We start from the raw sequence: 20,947 nt of genomic DNA on the forward strand, positions 1-20,947 counted from the left end.
GTACAATGAAAATTGCGAGACATTTCGGCGTAAAACGTTCTTTATGAGCACAAGGATCGAACATCGATTTGCATCAAATTGATTTCAATTGCGTGCCCCCAAAAGAATCTCCAAAAGGGTGGGCAATCGACCTTGGCGAGTGGGTTGTCTGAGTGTGGGACAATATAAAGCATCGGATAAGATGCCGGTCCGGCCAGGGCGGCAACTCACGCCCTCTTTTTGAGGCTTATCAGTGGACTTGGGACACTCGTGAAAGTTGTCCCGGACGCACACCCCGACCTTAGCATGTTCCTCAGCCGTAGGGTCGGCTCCAATGGGGTTGAATTTGACCATGCACGACAAACCCCCGGCACACACGCCCAACACGTTGAATGAGCCTCCACAAGATTGACCCAAGGCTCGGGCACAGATCAAGCAAGCTCCACAACCATCGGCCAAAAGTTGGCCTGAAGCACAAGACGTGACGAGGTCGGATAACTTATCAGCGCAGAGGTCCGTGCAATAACATTTGGGTAGATTTCGAGGGGTGTGAGTGTACACGTCCAGACATTCAGGATCAGGACCTGTGCGACCACATGATATGCTAGCTTTACACAAGTCCAGATTGAACAAGAAAACACTCCAAACACTCACCCAAGACAATAAATGTCTTGTCTGCATTATGTTGGTTCTATTGATCAAATGCCTGCCTTGGTAAACGGGATTTGCGACTTTTCTCCTCGTCTCTTTTTCTGTACTGGGAGTTGATCACCTCTGCTTAGAATATCCACTGTGTACGAGCTGGATAGAAACCTTGATGAAGTGAAGTGGCAAAAGTCTTTTTTTCTTCGAATACTTAATTTGGTTCGTCAGTCCTAGCAAGTTATCTGTTTGCAATGGGCTATTTGCTAGCAATTTCTAACTTATATACCATCATTTGTAGCCTGTGGTGAAGACGTTTCACTCTTGATACGGCCCTCTAGGAAGATCCAAGTCAATGTACAGAAGTTCTAAAGTTATCAGAAACCAGTTTTGGTTACACGTCTTTTTAGTCTTTAGTGGGGGGTTTCCAAATCGAGTGAGCGAATGAGTCATTCTTTCCGCTTGACGCTATCACTGAGATGGCTTTCATATACAATACTGTATGTACGTACGTAGGTACATGTACGTCGTGGACGTGTAATCATCGTATGTCGTAACTCTACGTGTAGTACGGTATGTGTGAGCACATTTGAGACGTCTTAGCATATGCATTTGTTTAGATTTGGATGGTAATTCCAAGAAAGCATCCGGTTTATTCCGAGTCCGTCTCCAACGGCATTGTCATATTGTCTTTTCATTTAATACCAAAGGCCCTGTCATTGGTAAGTACCGATGGTCTTTCATACCAAATCAAATCAAAGTCGAGAAGAGAACTTCAACACGCCCAAAATTCGGCGCAGAGCTCGAACAATGAACGTAATAACCCAATGGTTGAGTAAGCATGCAATAGCTTTACGAAGACAGTTTCTCCTAAGGGGATTAAAACGCATCATTTGATACAAATGCCCTCTCCAAGGTTCCCTAGTCTCGTAAAATCGTCCAAAAGTTTCGACCACAGGATTTAGGGAGGGTCGAAAACGAAAATAGCCGTATCAAATAATGGACGCCTCGGTCGCCAAAATGTGCAAACTTTGTGTTCCCCAATCCCATGTCTTGTAGAGAAGGAGAGGGGGGGTTGAGGTTATGGTAGTGCTGGCAACTTGAGGCCCAAGGAAAAGATCTCATGTTGGCTCAAAGTACGAGTTGTGTCAAGTGGAACGGTCGCGATCTCTTTTCCAAAGTGGATTCCAGAGTGCGGACGATCTGCCATTGTGAAAGTCATGCACAAATTGCGGAATTGGAAAATGAACTACCTCGCGAGTCAAAGAAACCGTGCCAAACGTGGAAAAGGCATTAATTCAAATTACCTTTTTTTCTACAAAATTCAACCGGCGACCAGAATACCAATGGCATCGCAACATGAGAGAAGTCTTCGTTGGAGACTCTTGCCAATCTTGAACAGATCGGACGGACAGTTTCGTTAAGCCATCAAATTATTGAAAGGAAAACAATACCTGTATGCAGTACGAGTGGTTGTTCACTATGGAAAAAAAACGCGCGCAAGTCCTCACTCAATCAAACACGAATAGTGTTTTGAGATGAAGCCTCCGATGAACGTTTGAAAATATTCCAGATGGCTTTTGGTGAACACCTTTCACCCTGCTTGGTGGCATTTCCACTCCCAACGGTGATCGGACGATTCGTTGCCCTCTTCCTTCCCCTAATCCTCATTCCCCACCAACCCTGGATTTCGACCCCGGGTTTGGTGGTTCTCCTCACCAACTGCTTGAGAGCTTGGGAGCTTGGGAGCTTGAGTCAGAAAGAATAGTAGCCGAACCAGTGGTGGATTGGTAAACAGCAGGTGCTTTAAAGTTTCATCGTTCACCACCTGCGCTATCACGTGACCTGGCTCACCAATGGAAGAGACGTCCGACCCCAATGTCGACCAATCTGAGGGCGATCTTTGGGCATTTGGAAGAGTGACTTAACAAAAGAAAAGCGTTCGTTACGTCGAGGATATTGAATTGAATGCATTGTACCAATTTGAAGCTCAGTTCATGGCGACATCCGACAGTTATGACGTGCTATCCGTCGTGTGTTTGATCGGACACATATAGGGCATTACTAACGAAGAAGGAGTTTTTTTCGCATTAAGAACGAAATAAAAGTGGAATGGAGAAGAGGGGACTTCTTTCCACGCTTCTTGTCTTTATGTGCGTGGGCCTCACCTCTGGATTTAGTGGAGATCAAAAGGGACCTAATTTTGAGAATGCCATGAATACCAACCATCCGGAGATGCTCCTTGCCTTGGAGGGAATGGTTCATAAATTGATAGAAGCGCGAACGAATGACTCAAGAGTGTGGAAAGAAATTGAGTTCTTAGAAAGTGAAGTGAACTTGCTCCGCAACGAATTGAACGGCTTAAGGGAAAATCTCAAATCGTGCCGAGAATCTCAAAACGTACAAAGAGCGGCGGAAAACGATCACGTCACTTTAAAATGGATGCAATCCTCGGTGAAAGAGTTGCAAACCGAAGTGACCGAGTTGGCCCAAGTTGCCACTCAAGATCGAGAGCTCTGGCGATCTTCAATTCAAGCATGGACAGGAAACCAATCGAACTTGGCCAGGGAAATCGACGTCCTCAATCACGAGGTTATCACATTAAAAGTGGCGAATGAACGGGCAATTGCCAAGACAGAAAACTCGAATTACGTTGCCAACCCGACAGAAGCGCAGGTAAGATTAAAGATTACAAAGTTGAAGCTTGTCGTTTGTTAGAATAGTTGTCTTCATTCTTTTGTCTTTGTATCTGGGAAATCCTTAGCAATGCTGTATTTGGGTGGAAGTTTTCACATTGCCAGTTGGAAGAAAGCGCGTTTCTAAAGATGTCGTGAAATGAACGAGTTTGAGGCATCAATTCTCAAGGTCTAAAACGTTATTGACATGGAAAGAGACATGCTTCAGTAAAACTAGACCAGGGTTGGTTTTTGGAGGATAAATGCTGCCTCCCTTTTTTTAATCCTTAAGCCAATAATTTGGAGTAAACAAAAGTGGTTTGCTAATCAAGTAATATGAGCCAAAATTAGCAAAATCTAGACCAAGGTTCAAGCAATTAGTAAATCGACATTGAAAACAGACTGAAGCAAAGCCTGTACAAAGGACACTTGAATGTAAGTGACCATGAGACAAAAAATGATGTCCATAAAGATGCAAGGTTTACAGATAATTTCCCATAGCAATGGAATGCTAGGTGAATTAAAGATGTAGCACTTGACACCCATCTTTGGTAAAATTGTAGTGCTCGAGGGATGGAGTGAGTCGTTGAGATCCCTTGCCATTTGGTTTTACGAACCCAAAATGGACCGGAGAGCTGGCTAGCTGGCTAGCTGACTGGCTGGCTGGCTGGCTGGCGGACTGGTTAGCTAGACGACTGGCCTGTCGAACGACAAACGACGTGCTTGAAGCTACAAGGCGCTAATTTGCATTACAAAGATGTCAAGTGACTTTGAGGCCTTTGAAACGGCTACTTACTCCGTGCCAGCAAGAGCGTCCATATGGGAAACAAATCCTTCTCCCAGATTGGATGAGTTGGGTCCGAATTTGGCAAGGCCATCGGACATTTCTAGCCACTGAAGTATTTCCCCTTTTTGAAAGCTTGCTTGCTTGCTTGCTTTTGCACACTCAAGAACCACATTGAAAAGAAGAGAGGCATGAACTACCCGTGCCACTCTCTCAACGAATGAATCGAGTGGCTCGACGACAAAAGACCAAGATCGTTAAAATACTTTTCGAACATGCCAAAACAATTCCTAAGGTCTCTGAAGGGACAATGGTTGGTAAAGGATACCTTATCAAAGCGGAGAGATCGAACTAACGTTTATCAAACTTTTGGGGTCGTTTCCTCTTTTTAGCACGATCACAAACCCTGTGGTAAACATAATCACCATCATCATCATCATCATCATCTGAAACCTCATCGGGATCATCATCGAAACCATTCTCATTTATGCGGTATCCATCGCGTCTACAAGATCCGTTCAAAGAAGCAAATCAGTCGCTATTTCAACGAATTTTCCGAAACCGTCAGCAGCTTGTCAGAGGCTCAAATGGAACAACAAAGGGTCCTAAAGATCCTTTCCAATAGATTAGACTATGTGAGTAGATCTAATTGCTGAGACACCACGTCAGTTTAGACTTCGGTTGAATGGGTCCTCAACCCACAAAGAAAGAAAATGTAAATGCTGAATAAGGGAGATTTTCGGATCCTAAATGGCTGGCTAACCCCGGACTGTGGCATGGTCCAAATCAACCCAATTTGAAAACCAATTTCCTGGAAAACGCATTAGGATCGAGTACAAATTTTCAATATCCTAATGGCCAAGCCAATACAAGCATTGAATAGAATCAATTCACTCGCCGATGAGGAGATAGGTATCGAAATAGTTTGAACTTACAACAGAGACCCCGTGAATTTTCCCTTTCATTACTGAGTCTGTGTATTTAACATTTCGCTCCTTTCGTTCGAGTGGGACTGATCTACCTACCCAAAATGTTCAGCCATTGCAATACCCACTACCTAGAACACAAAACAAGGATCCCATTCTCTAACTTCGCTGCCCTCTTTTTACTAGTTAAATGAAACGCATCGGAGCGAGAAGGAATCCAAGGCAAGAGCTGAGAAATATCTGTTCCAAGACGTCTACACTAAAATATCCAATTTGGATGAGCAAATTCAGAATGGAACAAAGATGGAGAAACAAGCGCCGAAAAGCCACGAAAGCCACCAGACTTTGAGACACCAAATGGAATCGATATCCAAGGAACAGGTGGGTCTGATTTTGTGATTCTGATGAATACAGTACATCTACAGTAGACTGTAGTAGGTACCTCGGTCAGTCGTGTCGTATGGACATTTTGGTGAGCTTTTTAACCGCTACTGGGAATGTTATCCCCATGATCACTTCAAACAGGACGATGTACCTCTATATTTACGTAGATAAGATCTCATCCATCAATGAATTAGAGTTGACAGATTTGTCTATTCCTTGAATATAAGGTTGACGTTTGGATTTTGTTTAAAATCTTGTTCAACCTAGAATTAAAACCTGCCAACGAATCGACACCTTCGCCTACGGGGTGGAGGTATTCGAGCAAGTAAAAGCTGATAGCAAGCCTCATCCATCGATCAAAGGCTGTCGAACTGTCTTTGTTTATTGATAATGAATAGCTTACTCATTTACAACTATAACGCCAATAACCATTCATGTTGTTGTGGGCCTACACATTAAGGTCAGAAATGATTGCTGCAATCTCAATTACGATCAGCTATTACTGTTCTCTAAACATATTTCCAATGTTTATTTCAGAAAAACTTGGAATTCTCAATAGCCCAGACCAGCCGCTTACTTACGCACGATTTGGAAGATTTAAGAACGGAACAATTGAGATTGTGGAACACCTTGGCAAATTCGGGAGCCAATCCCCAAAGCAAGGAAAAAAGGCCATTAGCCAAATAGCCAAATCCACCCAGTCAATGCCAATTCAACAGATGGTAAATCCGATCGGATGGCTGTGATTACAATCAGTAAAATTTGAATGCCCTTTTCTTTTAAACCCTCGCAACACCACGCTGTAGGCATGTAGAGCTTTTGCAAGTAATGCATGTGTTCACTGAAATGAAGTGTTTGAAATAAACCCGTTTTGAGAATGTGGTGTTGATACCACTTCTATTGGTCCTCGTCGTGTTGGTTGGGTGGGGTTACCATTGAATAGAATGATTGGTGGCTCCCTTGATAAGAGAGATGTTCATCATCCTTTTCTTGGCTAGTCTGTCTTTGATCACCATGCTCCATTGGTTGTTTGTTAGAGCTCCCATCCAAGGATTTCGGAAACACATTGATGTTATTGAGCTGAATGGTGGGCATTCCCGTTCCCAAATAGCCGGGAAAGAGCACCGATGACGACGAAGAGGACGAGGAGGACGAGGAGGAGGAAGAAAAGCCAGGGAACATGACGGACGCAGGAAACGAAGCAGAGGAGGACGCTGCTGGTTGAGTGATGGCGTTCGATGTGCCCATCGCCTTCATATTGGGGAGGCTAGGGTATCTCAGAAATTCGCTGGATTGAGGGTGATTGTTCATCAACAAAATCTCATTAGGAAATGGATGAGAGCCCATTTCAGGTTGAAATACCATTCTGGAACGGCGAATGACGTTTTGATGGCCATCAAGCGGACCCGCTTGGCCCGTGGCCAGATCATCCATGTTGGGATTGACGACTTGACATTGGTCCGCGGGAAACCACCAGCCTCCCTAAAAGAACAATGTTTGTGGAACACACTACCCACACATACTCTGTACTACTGTAGTTCGAGGTTGCCACCTCGATGAGTCTCGTAAAGTCCCAAATAGTGGCCTCCAGTCACGACCACGATAATTCAGGTCTGAATTACTGAAATGGCGTACCTTTATTCCGAGGCTCTTTGGCTACTGCGTACATAGCTCTTTTTCACTCTTGTTAAATCAAGCCCAATGGCACCAAAATTGTAGAGAGGCGCTGGAACTAATAGCTACAAAGTCACGGGTGGGATTTGTTCGGAAAATCTAGTGCAATTATATTCGGTAGAACTCCGATTTCATAATCAAAGGCTTACACAAAACAACAAAGTAACATTATCAACGGATTAAAAATGCTTCCTTACAAGTTATCTCAGAACTGAATGGGTTTATCGAAAGAAATTAGAGAAAAGGATATATTTAGCTTTATGATGTGTTTTCAAATTTCAAATTTTAAACTCAAGATCGATATTTGCATAAATGGTTGTAAGTTTTTTCTCAGTTGTCTTTCTCAAGCAATATCTCTCACAATCATAACAAATTCACAACATTATTCTTTGTCGTTACTTTGCTCGCTATTGATCAATCGAAACCATTTCGCTTGAAATTACGTGGGTATTCGTTTTTGTACCAAACTCCAAACTCAAATGAACATAATTTTCAGCTTTACATTCATCAAACAAAATGCGTACTATGTAGTGTTTGTTCACTTCCAAATCACAAAAGAAATCAGTCTCCAGAATATTATTTGTACTGGATTTCCTTTTGTGCCAAAATGCTTTCGATTTCCACTTGAATCTTTTCGGTTACAATAAAAGGTATTGAACCAAAGATATCACGCATATATGAATTACACATACTCAATGCTCGAACGCATGTATTCGTAGGTCTCAATTCTCAACAATGCTAGAACGCACTCTCCAAAAACAGTTTGCTCTTGAGTTATAACAATATTGAGTGTACATAACACGTGATGAAGGAGTATCTATTTGGGCCTTAAGAGAACAATTCCATTTCGACATCAAAGGCCGTGTCATCAAAGTCAAGTAAAGAAGTAACTTCCAAGATCTTTGACCACTCGACATCCCCAAGTGAGACACTAGGATCCCAAAACCCTTGCCAAATGGGGATCTAGCGTACTTTAGCAGCAGATCCCTTCGCCTTTTGGCCTTTTCAAGTTCCTAGCTTCCTTCCACTAATGCTCTCTCGCAAAATAAGCTGGGATGTCAACCTGAAGGCAAATTGGAATTTCCCACCGAACAGTCTAAACATGAGGTGAAGACACTTGATGTATCAAAGTGTGGCGCTAATATTTCCCGCTTATCGGGTAGGGAAGTAATCCTTGGCTTGGGTATGAGTTCTCAATTTATCATATCCCGGGGTGTTCATTTCCCTCCCGGTAATCCGCTTGTGTGAAGAGGATGACAACTTCCATAAAGGATTCACTTTACCTTGATCTGCTTGGAACATTCTCTCGTATAAGAAATGTTGGAAAAATGGTCAAATGTGGCAAAGCGTCGACCCGAAGATAGGAATAACGAAGGGAAAGAAGTTTCGGAGGAGTCCAAGTTTCCCAAGCATTGCACGCTCTTGATGATAAAATCATCGTCTTGATCTCCTATGGAGAAATTTTTGCACGTGATGTGAAACTCTCGGCCTGATTTGAGCCACAGATCTATAGAGAGGGTGCCCGGCGGGTTAGATAAATAGTGTAAGGTTTCCAATCCTAACCAGAAACCACTGTCATCTGCAACGAAAGATGACCAATCTTCAGTGTTTTGTTCCAATGTTCTCGAAATTGGGTGGGACTGCTGGTGTATAAGTAGGTGTTTTAAAGTGCTTCATTTATCTTTTTGCACAAGCTGCATATTTTCTCTGCAGCCAAAAGAATGATTGCATGGCAAATTTGAGTACATCTGGCCAAGATAAGGAAACACTCAAAGAGATACGATGAGATGACAATGAAGGCTGAGAGAAGAAATGAAAAAAGTGTTAAAAGTGCGTTTTTTAGTAACAGAACATCGTTTTTGAATCGGATGACTTGATGCAAGCAGGTGATACCATTCGTCTAGATTTAGAGAACCTCTCACCTTCAACCTTGCCAAAGCCTGTCACAAATTGATTCCAGCTTTTCTGGAACTTGATCGCATTTTGAGGCCCGGGGCGATTTTGGATGACAACTCCGTGATGTTTGCAAAGGACTCGCAGAGGTCTTCCAGTGCTCAAGATTATATTTTGGAAACCCTCTCCTTTAGACGAGCAATCTATCACAAGATTATGTTTGTTCATTTAACCTGGACCCCTGCCAGACACAAACTTTCTGCTCACCTGGTTTAAGATTCATAAGTGGGTTTAATAGCATCCTCATCCCTTCTTTTGATAATCCTTGAGATCGGGCAGGGAACATCAAGTTGGGAAGATAATGCTAGAATTAAAAAAAACCTTGAATGTATGAGGTGGTGTGAGACATACTAGGATCAATTTGCGTTGAAAAGGAATTTATCTGTTCTCATTTTCTCTCTTTTAGAGTAGAGACTGGACTGGTGTATTTGAACAGTTGTTGCACTTTCAGGGGTAACTGCATAGCTACAAGGCAATCAGCTTCAAAGGTCATATTTGAAAGGAAGGCCGATCCTTAGTCTGAATATGAAATTCAGGCGAGTGAAAAAAAGCCCTCATGTATGACTGAATTGACGACTTCATATGCCTAATCAATCGTGAGCCATATTTTACCTGTAATTGAGGGCGATTGCCCGAATCGACCCCTGAGGACCACATCTGATTGAAGGGAGCCATTTGCAAAATATGTTGGCTCAAGCTTTGGTTAAGTTGACGAATGTTGAGCCAATTGCCTTGAATGACGCTTATCCAGCCAGTGGCATCGATTTTCTTGACAAAATCCTTACGAATCTGCTTAGAGACGAGATATTTTGTTACCTTCATAAAATGAAATTAACAGAGTTGGAGTGAACCTATCGATCCAAAACCAGATTTTTGAAATAGGTGAGCGATTTATGTACTTTGATAAAGGGTTTACAGTGGATACTTCCAGGGATTCAGGTGTTCCATACTACGTAATGGTTTTGCTTCAGAAAATTTGTCAAATGAGTGATTCGAGTTCATACACCAATCTTTTCTTTCGAGAAAGCTACCTGAATCATATTGCAATGGCTTGTTATTATCACTGTCAAATAATAAAAAAAACTATATCCTAACAATAAAAGGGTATGATGAATGACTTCAAACAGCCAGAAGCCAAAACATCCCACGAAGTTTTTTCCCAATTCACCATGTTTTTCTTTAATGTGAGCGTCTAGTAGCCAATATTTTCTCAACTGTAATTACCCAAGGTATACAATAGGGACCTGCAGGCTTTTCTGGCTAATTGGGACCCTGAATGGTTTATGGCCTTTCTACAAACATGGGTGATATATGCCAACACCACAACTAGAACTGACAGAGATCAAATCGGAGGCCAATAATTGACTTCATTTACTGGGCATCCAATACGTGATGAATTGATGAAAATAAGTCAATATAATTTTTGACGGAGAAATACTGCTAAAAAACATGCCTTGAACATAGAATAACGACAAAAGTTCAGTTGTTACTGATCATAATGAACTCAAGTTGAGTACAGTAGACATTGGACCTGAATTATGTGCTGAGGCTATAGACTTTACTTTTTCAGTACCTTTACTTTTTACAAAGCAAGATGCACGACGTATGTTCAACGTCACAACTTGCTCATGACAATGATTGCTCCCCTTTTGCAACCAATTATATCAAACTATTGCTATTCCGCTTCTTCTGCATTGAAAACATGGGTGGTAAGTTTCACGGACAACTGGATTTCATTCTCTCAAGTTCTTCATGTGTGTTCCAATTAGGAAAATGAGGTTAACATTCGGGAAAAAGGCCCTTGCATCCTTTTTTGAAAAAAAGGCCCAAAATGTATGGTCAACAAAGTGAAGACAAGTTGACAAAATTTGAGCTTTTCCAGAGGAGTAGAGGAAGAGAAACGACTCCAAGCCTATGTCAAAAGCCAAAGTAAATGCCATGCAAGCGTGGGATAACTCCAAGATATCTTTGCACGGTTCCTAAATTTGACATGAAGTTGTTGATGAAATGCCAAAGAATTTGGCACTGACAAATTATTGCATGAACAGACCGGAAAAAAGGGCGAGAAAAAACTGTGTCAGACTTTGCCCATCTTATACTTGAAGAGCTCAAGGATTTAGCCGAACCTCTTAGTTCGTTCCTTGACATAATCTTGGGCCAGAATGTCAAAAGAAAACAAGACACTACCCTACGACTGTATGCTTTCTACGTGCATATTCAAAGTGTGGCCCCCCAATTCTAGTCATCGGTATTTTGAGCATCTGATTTTGGTCAAAAAATATGGGTCAAAATTCTCGACGTAAAACAGAGCGTACTTTCGTTCGCCATAATGAAACTATCATGAAAAATGGGCCTGCATAGGCAAAGCAACGGTACTCTGTCCAATCTGCCAATCATATTCAATTGGCTAATCGAATTTTCGCATTCCGTTGGAGATACGCTCAATCCAACTTGAGTGAGCAATTGGGTCGAGCAACAAGGCCCGACAAGAAACGCCCCAATTCTAATGTCAAGCGTCTTGCAAACCTCGGTCGTCAGATCTCGGAATAGATGATGAAGCTCCGCTTGAGCCATGAGCGATTGGTTGAGATTAAGCTCGACCAACACCAATTTCGATTGTTGTTCCTGAATTTGGGCCCAAAGAGAAGGGCAACAAAATTGTGGCCCGGCCTCTTGAAAGGAGGCATTAGACCAAGGTCTTGACTGGATCTGTGGCTGTGGCTGTGCCTGGAGTGGAGGGTCGAGTGCTGGATCCAACAAATCCCACCTCAGGGAGAAGAAGAGATTAGGTTAGCAAGGAGAGAGGGAAGTCAGAACAGTAAAGGAACATCATATGAGCTAACATTGGAGTAGATAAAGCCGCAAAATACCTTTGGGACTGACTAGGATGTCTTTGGAAACCATTAAATGTCCAAATGGGCTCATCTGACAAATTCGAAGGGAAAGTGTTCGTCTCGGCTCGATTCGACTTGGCCTTGTGGGTCTGAAAATATGCGGTAACAAATTGAACGCAGTCGTCAATGATTTATCCCGTTCGCTTGTCATGCTACAACCAACTACACTTAAACCCTGAATCCTGATCCTGTGTTCATGTATGAAAAACGAAATCATTTGGCTAGTTTTTCCTTCATATTCCCATGAACCCGACTCTGAGACTGTAGGGACAAACGCAATTTACTAGTTGTGACAGAGCCAGGGGAAACGTGTTTCCCGCGAAGGAGTGGGAGGAAAAGTCTCCCACACATGACCTCCTTCTGTTGAGAGGCAAATGCAACGGAATCAAACATGGCAAAATCTTTCCTTGTCTGGCTCGTCATTTATCAGGAAAGAGGAACAGGAGGAGCAAGAAGAAGAGATTTATTCGTTTTAAGCTTTAGAATCTGCAGAAAAAGAGATGATGTGCACCCAAAGTACATCATTTTTTCTCTATCGGTGTGGCTTTTACGCTCGTCTTCCTTTATGACGAGAAATTTCACTCCCCATGAAGTCCTAACTCTCAAGGGGCATGCAGACCGACCTAAAGGCCGACCCACCACGGATATATATTTTTTTGCATTTCCATCTCTCACCAGGTTCTTTCTTTTCTGCTGTACGTACGTGAAGCTCAGCTACGTTCTCTCTCTTGTCAAAACTAGCGAGGTTGGGTACCTGAGAGAAATGTGTTGTTGGCATGTTACTGTTCTCACCTCAACAAAAAGTCGCGGTTGAACCTTTTGGGCCACTCTGGCCTTCTTCAGCAAGCTTTCTAAGTCGGCCTTTAGAGTCTCGCCTTTGTTAAGCACCGTACGTAGTTCCATTAGGGTCATGCTGCGCGAATCCTTTTCGATTCGTCCCAAATCTAAGGCCGCTTGAAGTCGATCTTCCAGGCGTGTGAGGGTGTGACTCAAATTTTGGGAGGACGTCGAGTCCATTAGAGATTGATGGGTCTGCAACACCCCTCTAATTTTCATGCGTTCCAGGAGCCTCCGTATTTGGCGGATATCTTCCTTAGTTTGAGCTGGAACGGGACGACGAGCCATCAAATTATCCGACAAAAAGTGACCATGACCAACGTCTGAACCTTTGGCTGCCACCTTTCGAGCCACCATCAGGATGTAATCCATCAATTGGCGAAGGGCAAAGTCATGCCCCAAAAGCAATTTCAGCGCACTGCTTGGATCTTGGTCCCGATTGCGGCGGACTCCGTTGATCTCTGCCTCAAGCCTCATCATGAGTTGCGAGGACACTTCTTGGTACTCTTGGAGAGCCTTGCTTCTCTTTAATGCTAATGCAGATTCAACTACGTCATCCACGTACTTATGAAGGTGGGCGAGATGATCAGCTCTGTCATAGTTGGTGCGTTGAATGATTTCAGCCATTTTGTGCCGACTCTCGTTCATACTGCGAAGGAAATTGTCAATCAGAGCATCGAACCGCTCAGCCATTGACTTCGATACGCCTGGTGACACGTGCTTGATTTGTTCATCTTCAAATTTGGCTTCTGCCAAGTCAGCGGGAATCAAGCGCACATGTCTTCCCCACTCCTTCCTTTGCGAGTCCCTCAAATGTTCCAGTATATGATGAAATTCCGTTAAACCATGTCGCAATATCTGCTCGAGCTCGGGTTCTCCTCTCACTTGGTTGGCATTGCCTGGGGAAGTGGTTCGCATCCGTTTAACTTGGTCAGAAAGGACATTCAATCCTTCATGAATGGTGGACAACTCTCGGACGAGGATATCGTTCCGTTGGCGAGCCAAATGTTTCAAGACTTTCCGCCAGCTTCCGAGCTCGTGCAATGTAGTAATGTGCGGCATTTCTCGCGGCAATTGCAATTTATGTTTGCTTTCAAACCCAAAGGACGGCTTCGTTTCCAATCCATTGAATAACTTGGCCACCAAATTTCGCCCGAAGCGCTCAGCCAGGACGTCTCGAAGGCTTTGGAATTTGTGGGCCAACCACTGGCTTTGGCTTTCTCGACCATTCTTGGAGCGAGAGTTGGGCAATGATGATGGATTGGTAGTTAATGACAATTTGCTGGCAAGTCGTCTCGTCTGCTGCTCTAATGAGCGAAGACGCCTCTCCAAATTGGATGGCACAGGATCGTCCAGTTGGCTTTTCCCGGAAGGGAAATGGTCAACAAGTGTTGCTAAGACATTGCTGAGCTTGGCAAATGATGCTTCCAGCATCTTTTGTTTCCTCTCTAAATTGGACAAGTCTTCCTCGATATGTTGGAAGCGGGCATGGTACCAAGAGGACCCCTGGCCCATTTGCCTCTCATGAAGAGTCCTACGCACTTGGTTAATCAACCTTCCAAGAGCGTGCAATTTCGGACCAAGCACGCCTTGGGCCGGGTTGTCTGTCGTTTGGGACTCATTCATTGCTCTCGCCGTCTCGATCAGTTCTTGGCGCAAGCGTTCTATCATCAGAGCCGAGAGAAACTGGAACGATATTTTTTCGTCTAGAGCTCGTTTTAACGGTCCTAAGCCATTCGTCAGGGATCTCAGTTTCCTCTCAAACCTGTCCATTCTGTCGTCATAATACGTCCTAGCTCCCATGTAGAGCATCGTATTCCTTTGACTGTTTCGTCGGATTTGAACCAAATTGCTGTGGAGCTCTCGAGTCAGTCTCAAAATATCATTTGCGGATAATCGGAGAATTTTACGATCTACCATTTCCAAGCGCTCCACGTCTTCGAAGGCCCTAACCAGTGCCTTACTGACGTCTTTAACACTGAGCATGATTCCTTTGAGTTTATCGAGTTTGGGTTTACCTAATCCACGTAGGGGTCCAATATCGTCAATGTACTTCGAAAGAGGCAAAAACTGGTTCACTTGATTCTTCAGCTTGGCAATTTCCCGTCTCATTCCGGCCAAACCGATCTGGTTAGCTGTTCTAACCGGTGGAAGACGATCGACCCTTGAGTGAAGAGCTCCAATGGATTCGCTGAGACCCAAGAGTTTTTTCTTTACCGTAGAGGAAGGTGCGACCCGAGGCTGTCCAAAAGTGCGAGATTCTGGCGATCTAGCATGATTTGTAGACCCAGGCAAAACAGCGTCGAGGCCGACCAATAAAGTTTGGACCTTCTGAGAGATGACGTTCAAAGAAGTTTTAATATCTTGGAAGCTGGAGGAGAAGGATTGGATCCTACCCACATGATTTCGAAGTTGTAAGTGATCTCCTAGAGCAACTTCCAAGATCCCGCTGATGTCTCGAAGACTTCCCCACCAATTATGTAGAAATATCTTTTGCTTTCTATCGTTTTGGGACGCCATTTTCCTTGTCAGATAGTTGTGCCAACTTAAGTTTTTCATGGTTTGGAACAATGGGATAACACTTCGAATGGTCTCTTCTACTCGATCCACGCGTTGGTTCAAATGTAGGATGCTCTTCGTTTCAGAGACTGATGTTTGCCTTTTCAAGTCAAGACGAATTGCATCAAGGTCGAGATGAAGTTTGGCAAGTAAAAGATAAATTCTCGTTGTCTTTCCTTGTGACAAGGCTGTGTCATTGGACGGGAACACTGGGCTCCAAGAAGGATTGATGGGTCTATGGTTGCTCTTGGGCAATAACAAATCTTTCAACTTGTTAACATCCCTCCTCAGTTTGGTCATTTCGCTTTCATCCTCTGATGCCTTTCGCTCGTTGCCTGGGTGACTTTGCAAATGTGCTGTGGACCCATGTGTCACGTTGATCGGAAATGTTTTTGTTGAATTGATCAAGTATGTCTTTATGAGCGTAATTTCTCTTTCGAACTCGGAGAGAACAAAGAGAACATCGCGACGAAATCTTTGCTCCTCTTTGTTTCCGTGATCCAATTTTTGCTCAAAAGTTGCCAACAACAATTCGGACGGAGTGGAATCAATCAAGGTTTTCAATTTCTTTTGATAGACATCCAATGCCGAGTCCATAGAACCTAGCACTTCAATTACTTGCTTCATCATCTCTGGCCTTTCTTTTGATGCCAAGGAGTTTGGGGTTGAATCAAACATCCTACCGGAAACTACCTGAGAATAGGGTTGTTGAGGCAAGGCATTCATCTTTTCTTTGAGTAGATTTTGCCCTTTGGCCAGCCACTTGACTCGCTCATTCAGCGTCTCCATTAATTTTGTCTCCGGTCTCTTGGATGAAGATCTGGCTAATTGCTCTTGGAACAAATCTAGTGAGCTGATGTTATGAAGGCCATTTTCCAATTCTCCATGACTTGCATTCGGTATGCTAACCCGAATGTCTGCACATTGGGCACAGTTGTCTTCGAGTTTTCGCAATCGCTTCTCCCAATACTTGAAACGATTTCTAGAGGGTGTAAAGTGTCTTATAAAGCTCGAACCCCCGGAAATGTCGGATGTAAAAGATGTTGGCGAAACAGTGGAGCTTGATGCGCTTCCCTTCCGTGTCTGCCTTTCCACAATGTCAAACCTGGATTCCAAGGCTCTCAAGTCGTATTCGAAATGTTCCAGTCTATTCATTAGTTCTCGTCTTGTGGGTTTGTCATTTGTTACTGTGGTGTTCCTTCTTGACTTTGACTCGACGTCTCGAAGCTTGGATAAGGCTACCACAAGTTGGAGTAAGGTCTGTGGTATTCTATCATTTAGCTCATGAGCTTCCGGGGCTAATGAAGAGCGAGGCGACTCGTTCCTCACACTTGACGACAACAACTGAGCTCGAGCAGGATCAAAATGAGCCTTTTTGTCATCTTGAGATCCAAGCCCAATCCGTTTCTGAATGGGATGACTTGAAGAGAACAGCGAGGATTTCTTTTGGGTTTGTCTTCTTGGCCAGGCTTCCCCGAGGGCTTGCGTTTTGCTCTCAATGGCGCCAGAGAGTCGTCGAAGTCCATTGATAATTTGGTTGAGCTCTTTGCGCTGCTTGACCTCTTTCCCTGATGTTTGTCGAGCGATCTCTTGGACTTGGTTTATTTTCTTATCAACTTGTCTCCGCGCGATGTTTATCTTTACCAGGTCAGATTCATCAACCAAATAGGAAGGGATAAAGCCTTGCCTCGCGTTTTCTCTCATTGAATGTAGGCGTTGATGACCAAGAGAGGCGTTCCTACGCCTTTCGCCTGCTTCGTTTGTCAATGAAAGGATGGATTCCTTCGCCTCCAAGTCCTTGGATAGCATTTGTGCCATGAGTCCAAGCACTTCTGGCAGCCTCTCATTAACCATTCTCTGAAGGTGGTCAACTTTTATGGCCAAACTTGTGGACGAAGTGTCACGCCAAGCCGATTGGGCTCTCTTCAGACTTGCTAAATCTCTTGCCTGTTTCAGTTGACCCTCATGGAGCCTATTAACGTCCCCCCGTAAATCCACAATTAGTTCGACAGTGACTTCCATTAGTCTCTGGAAAGCTCCGTCAAGTTCATTCCGAGATCCATGGTTGGAAACGGGCTTTCCCTTTCGTGTCAATAAGGTACTAGCACGCATTTGGAATTCCAGGAAAATCTTTTCAAGCAAAGCCAACTCCCTGGGCCTGTTTAGTAGCCTGAACCTTGGGTTTTGTAAAGCTCGAATCACATGGACAACGGTCGTTTTCATGTCTTCAAACAAACCGTCCAGAAGGTCAGTTTCGGGTCTGCCTGTCGAGTTCCTTGGTCCCCAAATCACATGCACAGCTGAGCGCAGTTCGTGATCGAGTGTGTGAACAAGTGATTTGAGTTGAGAGACCATGGTTTGGGTTTTCCTCTTGGTCGGGTTTGCACGGTCTGTGCGGGATGTTTTGTTGCCGATACTGTGGTTCGTTACTGTTGACTGGACAAGACTTCTCTGGTGTTCTCGTCGTGCAGGGGGAGTCTCGAAACTCGTTGGCGCCCTCAATAAAGTTGGTAAAAGTTTCAACTGCAAAAAAGGAGAGCAAGAAATAAATCCTAACCTAGCTTTCGAGGACTTTTGAGGGGCCTCTTTTTTCATGTCAATAGTACAAGGACCGGATAGGCCAAAGACAATTTAAAAAGTAACGAGTCGAAGAGAAAGAAGATTTGCGTAGAAGATTTCTAATCCCTCTGAAACTGGCAAGCGATCTATCTACTCACACCACGAAAAACATCTGATTGAGTCCGTTTGGCTGCAGCAGCCCTTGTAGCCCTGGACTTGTCCCTGGACTTGCGGTCTCCTTCGTTTTGCAGATTGTCTAGGATTGATGGTTTATTCGGGTCGTAATCTAGGGTGGCTTGCTGAAATTGAGAATCGCCCGAGCTCGAAGAATTCCATTTCCTCGAGTTGTTCCTCGTATATTGATGGGCTCTGATTTCATCATTTCCTCGTTGGTCGGAACGATCCTCGACTTGTGGTGCAACTAAACTGTGGTCTCGTTTCCGTTGGAACGATTGAAGTTGGAATAAAACCTCTAGTTTGGACCGACGACTCGTTTCCAAATCGAGTGCCATTTTCAAATGGGTGATTTCTTCAGCGTGAACTTGAATCTCCTCAGACTGGAGGCGTAATTGGTATCTGAAAAACCAATGAGCTTAGTTTTATTGACGTTGAGTAATGGCTATTACGCTCGGATTTGAAGTCTATTTTAGAGGGCTAACACTAAAGTCCAACGAAAAGGAGCGTCGCCGCCTTTTTTTTTTAAATCTTGTTCTACCTATAAAGATTTCATTTTCAAATTTTCAGAACTGAATTGCGTATCATGAAATGCAACCCTGAATGACAATGATTATTGATACCGTATTGAAATGTCAAATATACGTTCTTAATTGGCAGACCTTGAAATGTCAAGGAATGAGAAGTCGACTCTAACAAATAATTTGAAGGCGGAGGATGTTATTTTCAAAGGACGACTATGAAAAAGTTCATGCTTTGGCGAAGCTGGATCTTTGCCTCTAAAATCGATGATAAACAATTTTAAGAAGGAAAAGGAAGCGCCCTTGTTTGCCCTATTCTTCGAATAAAACTTGTTCTAAAATTCGCTCGAGCAAATTGAGCTTCCCAACTGGGTTGCTAACAATATTCCATTACTCACGAAACATGCCTTATACTCAATGAAGCTTGAAAAGATTCCAATAAGTATTAAAGCCAAATATTGCTTTTGTCTGTGAGAATATACATAAATAAGGACTAGATATTGAATTGTCTTGTATTTAGTAATGCTTCTAGGAAGGAACATGAAATGCTAGAGGCTACTTCGTTGGTGTACCAAATATCATACCAATGTGAAGGTAATGAAAATAGATATCATTCATGTTGTGGCAAGACAGTCCCATAATAAGTACACACACGAAATCGTCCGTATAGTACATTGTAACAGTTTAGTTATACTCGGTGGTAGCGTCAAATGAGAAACATATGTACGAGAATTACTTGCTTTTGTTCCTGAGATTGTCAGTTATTGTCCTCTCAAGCCTAAACACTACATTTTATCTTTTTGCATTTAAATGCCTTGTCACCCTTTACTAATAGTACTGGGCTATTTGCTTTATGTACATGTAATGCACATTTAACATACAATCAGTACCTGATACCTTGCAAATTGACTCGCATCTCATCCACCAAGCTTGTCAGGGTGATCTTTTCCTGTTTCTGCATGAGAAGCAGACTTCGCAATTCCAACAATCCATCTACCGGACTACCAGACACTCTCAGAAAGTGGAGCAGGGCATCCAAAGTGTCACTTGAACCAAACAAATATGAGCTTGGTTCCTCCTTAAGCTGTCGAATGTCCTCATCATTGGGGTTCTTGTTGAGTCGTGCTGGATTTGGCTGACGCTTTCCTGTCAAAGAGGAAAGGAAGCCCTCTTCGTTCAAGGCTCTCGTATGTCTTTGAGTAATCACACTGGGAACGGAAACACTTTCCTTTTGGTCCTTGGGATCGTCGCTTGGTCGGAGTACTGCTTCGTATCGATCATTCTCGGTGGAACGGAGGGTTTGGACAAAGGGCTTCAAACTTATGTCAAAATTTTGAGAAAGATACCACGGTGTCAAGTGGGATGAGAATAGGGAGGACTTTTTGGCGGAGCCTGAGGAGGCCTCATCTTCGGTAATCTTGGTTCTGGAACCGGCTTGTGCAGTCCAATTAGTAGAACAGATCGAGGATGGGAAAAGCACAAGAACCAGCAAGATGATAACGATCCAACTGAGAGGAAGCATGAAAATTGCTTGATAGATAGGTTTAACTAGGGCAAAAAGCACGGAAAATATCAGAACCGTTCGGTCACATTTGCTTCTCGATGATAAACTGGATCACTTTCGGAAACTAATGCACTTGGATCCCCAATTTTATTTTCAGACTCAGATGGAGAGAATGGAAATCCCAAGTGAACTTTTTCGCATCAAGCTCCACCAATTCTACTATCGACAGTCAATGTTGCCTACCGTCCATCCAACTTTTGCTCCTTTTGTTTGGAATGGATTTCAAGAAAGTTATTGACTCATCACTCATCCTTGGATATAGGGAGGATCCGGAGTCATATTTCCCAGTGAAAGGAACGAAAAGAGGCCTGATCTCTTCTTCTCCTCCTCTTCGCTAAAAAACGGATTAAACACCTTCTTGGCTTAATCACTGATCATCCTTTCAAGTCGAAACTCAGTCAAAGAAAGAGTTCGTTGCTTTTTCACTTCACTCTTTTCCGGCAAGTGATTTTGTTTTTTGAGAACCCATTATGATTCAGCTTGTGCAACTCAGAATCTTGGCTTTCGATATTTATGCTTTTTCCAAGTACATTACGTTTCGCGTGTGTTTGTTCATGTACGTTAAGGTCCCTTCTAAAGCATCCTTCAACATTGAATTTGCATAGTAAATCAAGGCGTCAAACCAATCTTTGTTAAGATTTTATTTATAGCTCGAGAGGATTTCTACGTTGTACTATGAATGTTCGCTTGTGGTATTTTTTCCGATTCAGGTTATAAGGATCTTGAAGTTAAAGAGCCTCAAGTAAACTTATCTTTCTGCTAACACATTGTTCGAGAAGTCTTTCCGGCATGGAGACTGGGTTTCTCATCGATGGTTGAGGA

At 43.3% G+C, this 20,947-nt stretch overlaps 3 protein-coding genes across 3 annotated transcripts; 1 reads left to right on the top strand and 2 right to left on the bottom strand.

The window, feature by feature from the left end:
* Positions 1-22: 22 nt before the first annotated feature.
* Positions 23-766, bottom strand: LOC131888449 (cysteine-rich motor neuron 1 protein-like). Its single transcript, XM_059237300.1, has one exon. It carries the CDS (start codon positions 658-660, stop codon positions 85-87), a length of 576 nt encoding a protein of 191 aa, XP_059093283.1. The 5' UTR covers positions 661-766; the 3' UTR covers positions 23-84.
* Positions 767-2,358: 1,592 nt separating this feature from the next.
* Positions 2,359-6,077, top strand: LOC131888447 (lateral signaling target protein 2 homolog). The gene is made up of 4 exons (XM_059237297.1): positions 2,359-3,297; positions 4,473-4,715; positions 5,193-5,387; positions 5,928-6,077. The coding sequence occupies exons 1-4, from the start codon at positions 2,734-2,736 to the stop codon at positions 6,075-6,077; spliced, it is 1,152 nt and encodes a 383-aa protein (XP_059093280.1). The 5' UTR covers positions 2,359-2,733.
* Positions 6,078-6,287: 210 nt separating this feature from the next.
* Positions 6,288-20,230, bottom strand: LOC131888446 (uncharacterized). The gene is made up of 10 exons (XM_059237296.1): positions 19,452-20,230; positions 18,025-18,442; positions 12,704-17,830; positions 11,888-12,000; positions 11,544-11,784; positions 9,630-9,806; positions 9,225-9,321; positions 8,987-9,160; positions 8,348-8,643; positions 6,288-6,872 (listed from the first exon to the last, which is right to left on the bottom strand). Exons 1-10 carry the CDS (start codon positions 20,081-20,083, stop codon positions 6,288-6,290), a joined length of 7,860 nt encoding a protein of 2,619 aa, XP_059093279.1. The 5' UTR covers positions 20,084-20,230.
* Between the last annotated feature and the right edge of the window lie 717 nt (positions 20,231-20,947).

This window comes from Tigriopus californicus, chromosome 10, assembly GCF_007210705.1.
Source record: "Tigriopus californicus strain San Diego chromosome 10, Tcal_SD_v2.1, whole genome shotgun sequence".
In the NCBI taxonomy this organism is placed as follows: Eukaryota; Metazoa; Arthropoda; class Copepoda; order Harpacticoida; family Harpacticidae; genus Tigriopus; species Tigriopus californicus.

Coding starts and splice junctions, on each gene's coding strand:
- LOC131888449 (XM_059237300.1), bottom strand. CDS start 660: ATGCAGACAAGACATTTATTGTCTTGGGTGAGTGTTTGGAGTGTTTTC.
- LOC131888447 (XM_059237297.1), top strand. CDS start 2,734: ATGGAGAAGAGGGGACTTCTTTCCACGCTTCTTGTCTTTATGTGCGTG. Junction 3,298..4,472: donor CCAACCCGACAGAAGCGCAG/GTAAGATTAAAG, acceptor TCCTCTTTTTAG/CACGATCACAAACCCTGTGG. Junction 4,716..5,192: donor TTTCCAATAGATTAGACTAT/GTGAGTAGATCT, acceptor TCTTTTTACTAG/TTAAATGAAACGCATCGGAG.
- LOC131888446 (XM_059237296.1), bottom strand. CDS start 20,083: ATGCTTCCTCTCAGTTGGATCGTTATCATCTTGCTGGTTCTTGTGCTT. Junction 9,322..9,629: donor GCAATCGCCCTCAATTACAG/GTAAAATATGGC, acceptor TTTTAATTCTAG/CATTATCTTCCCAACTTGAT. Junction 8,644..8,986: donor AGGCTTTGGCAAGGTTGAAG/GTGAGAGGTTCT, acceptor CTTTCGTTGCAG/ATGACAGTGGTTTCTGGTTA.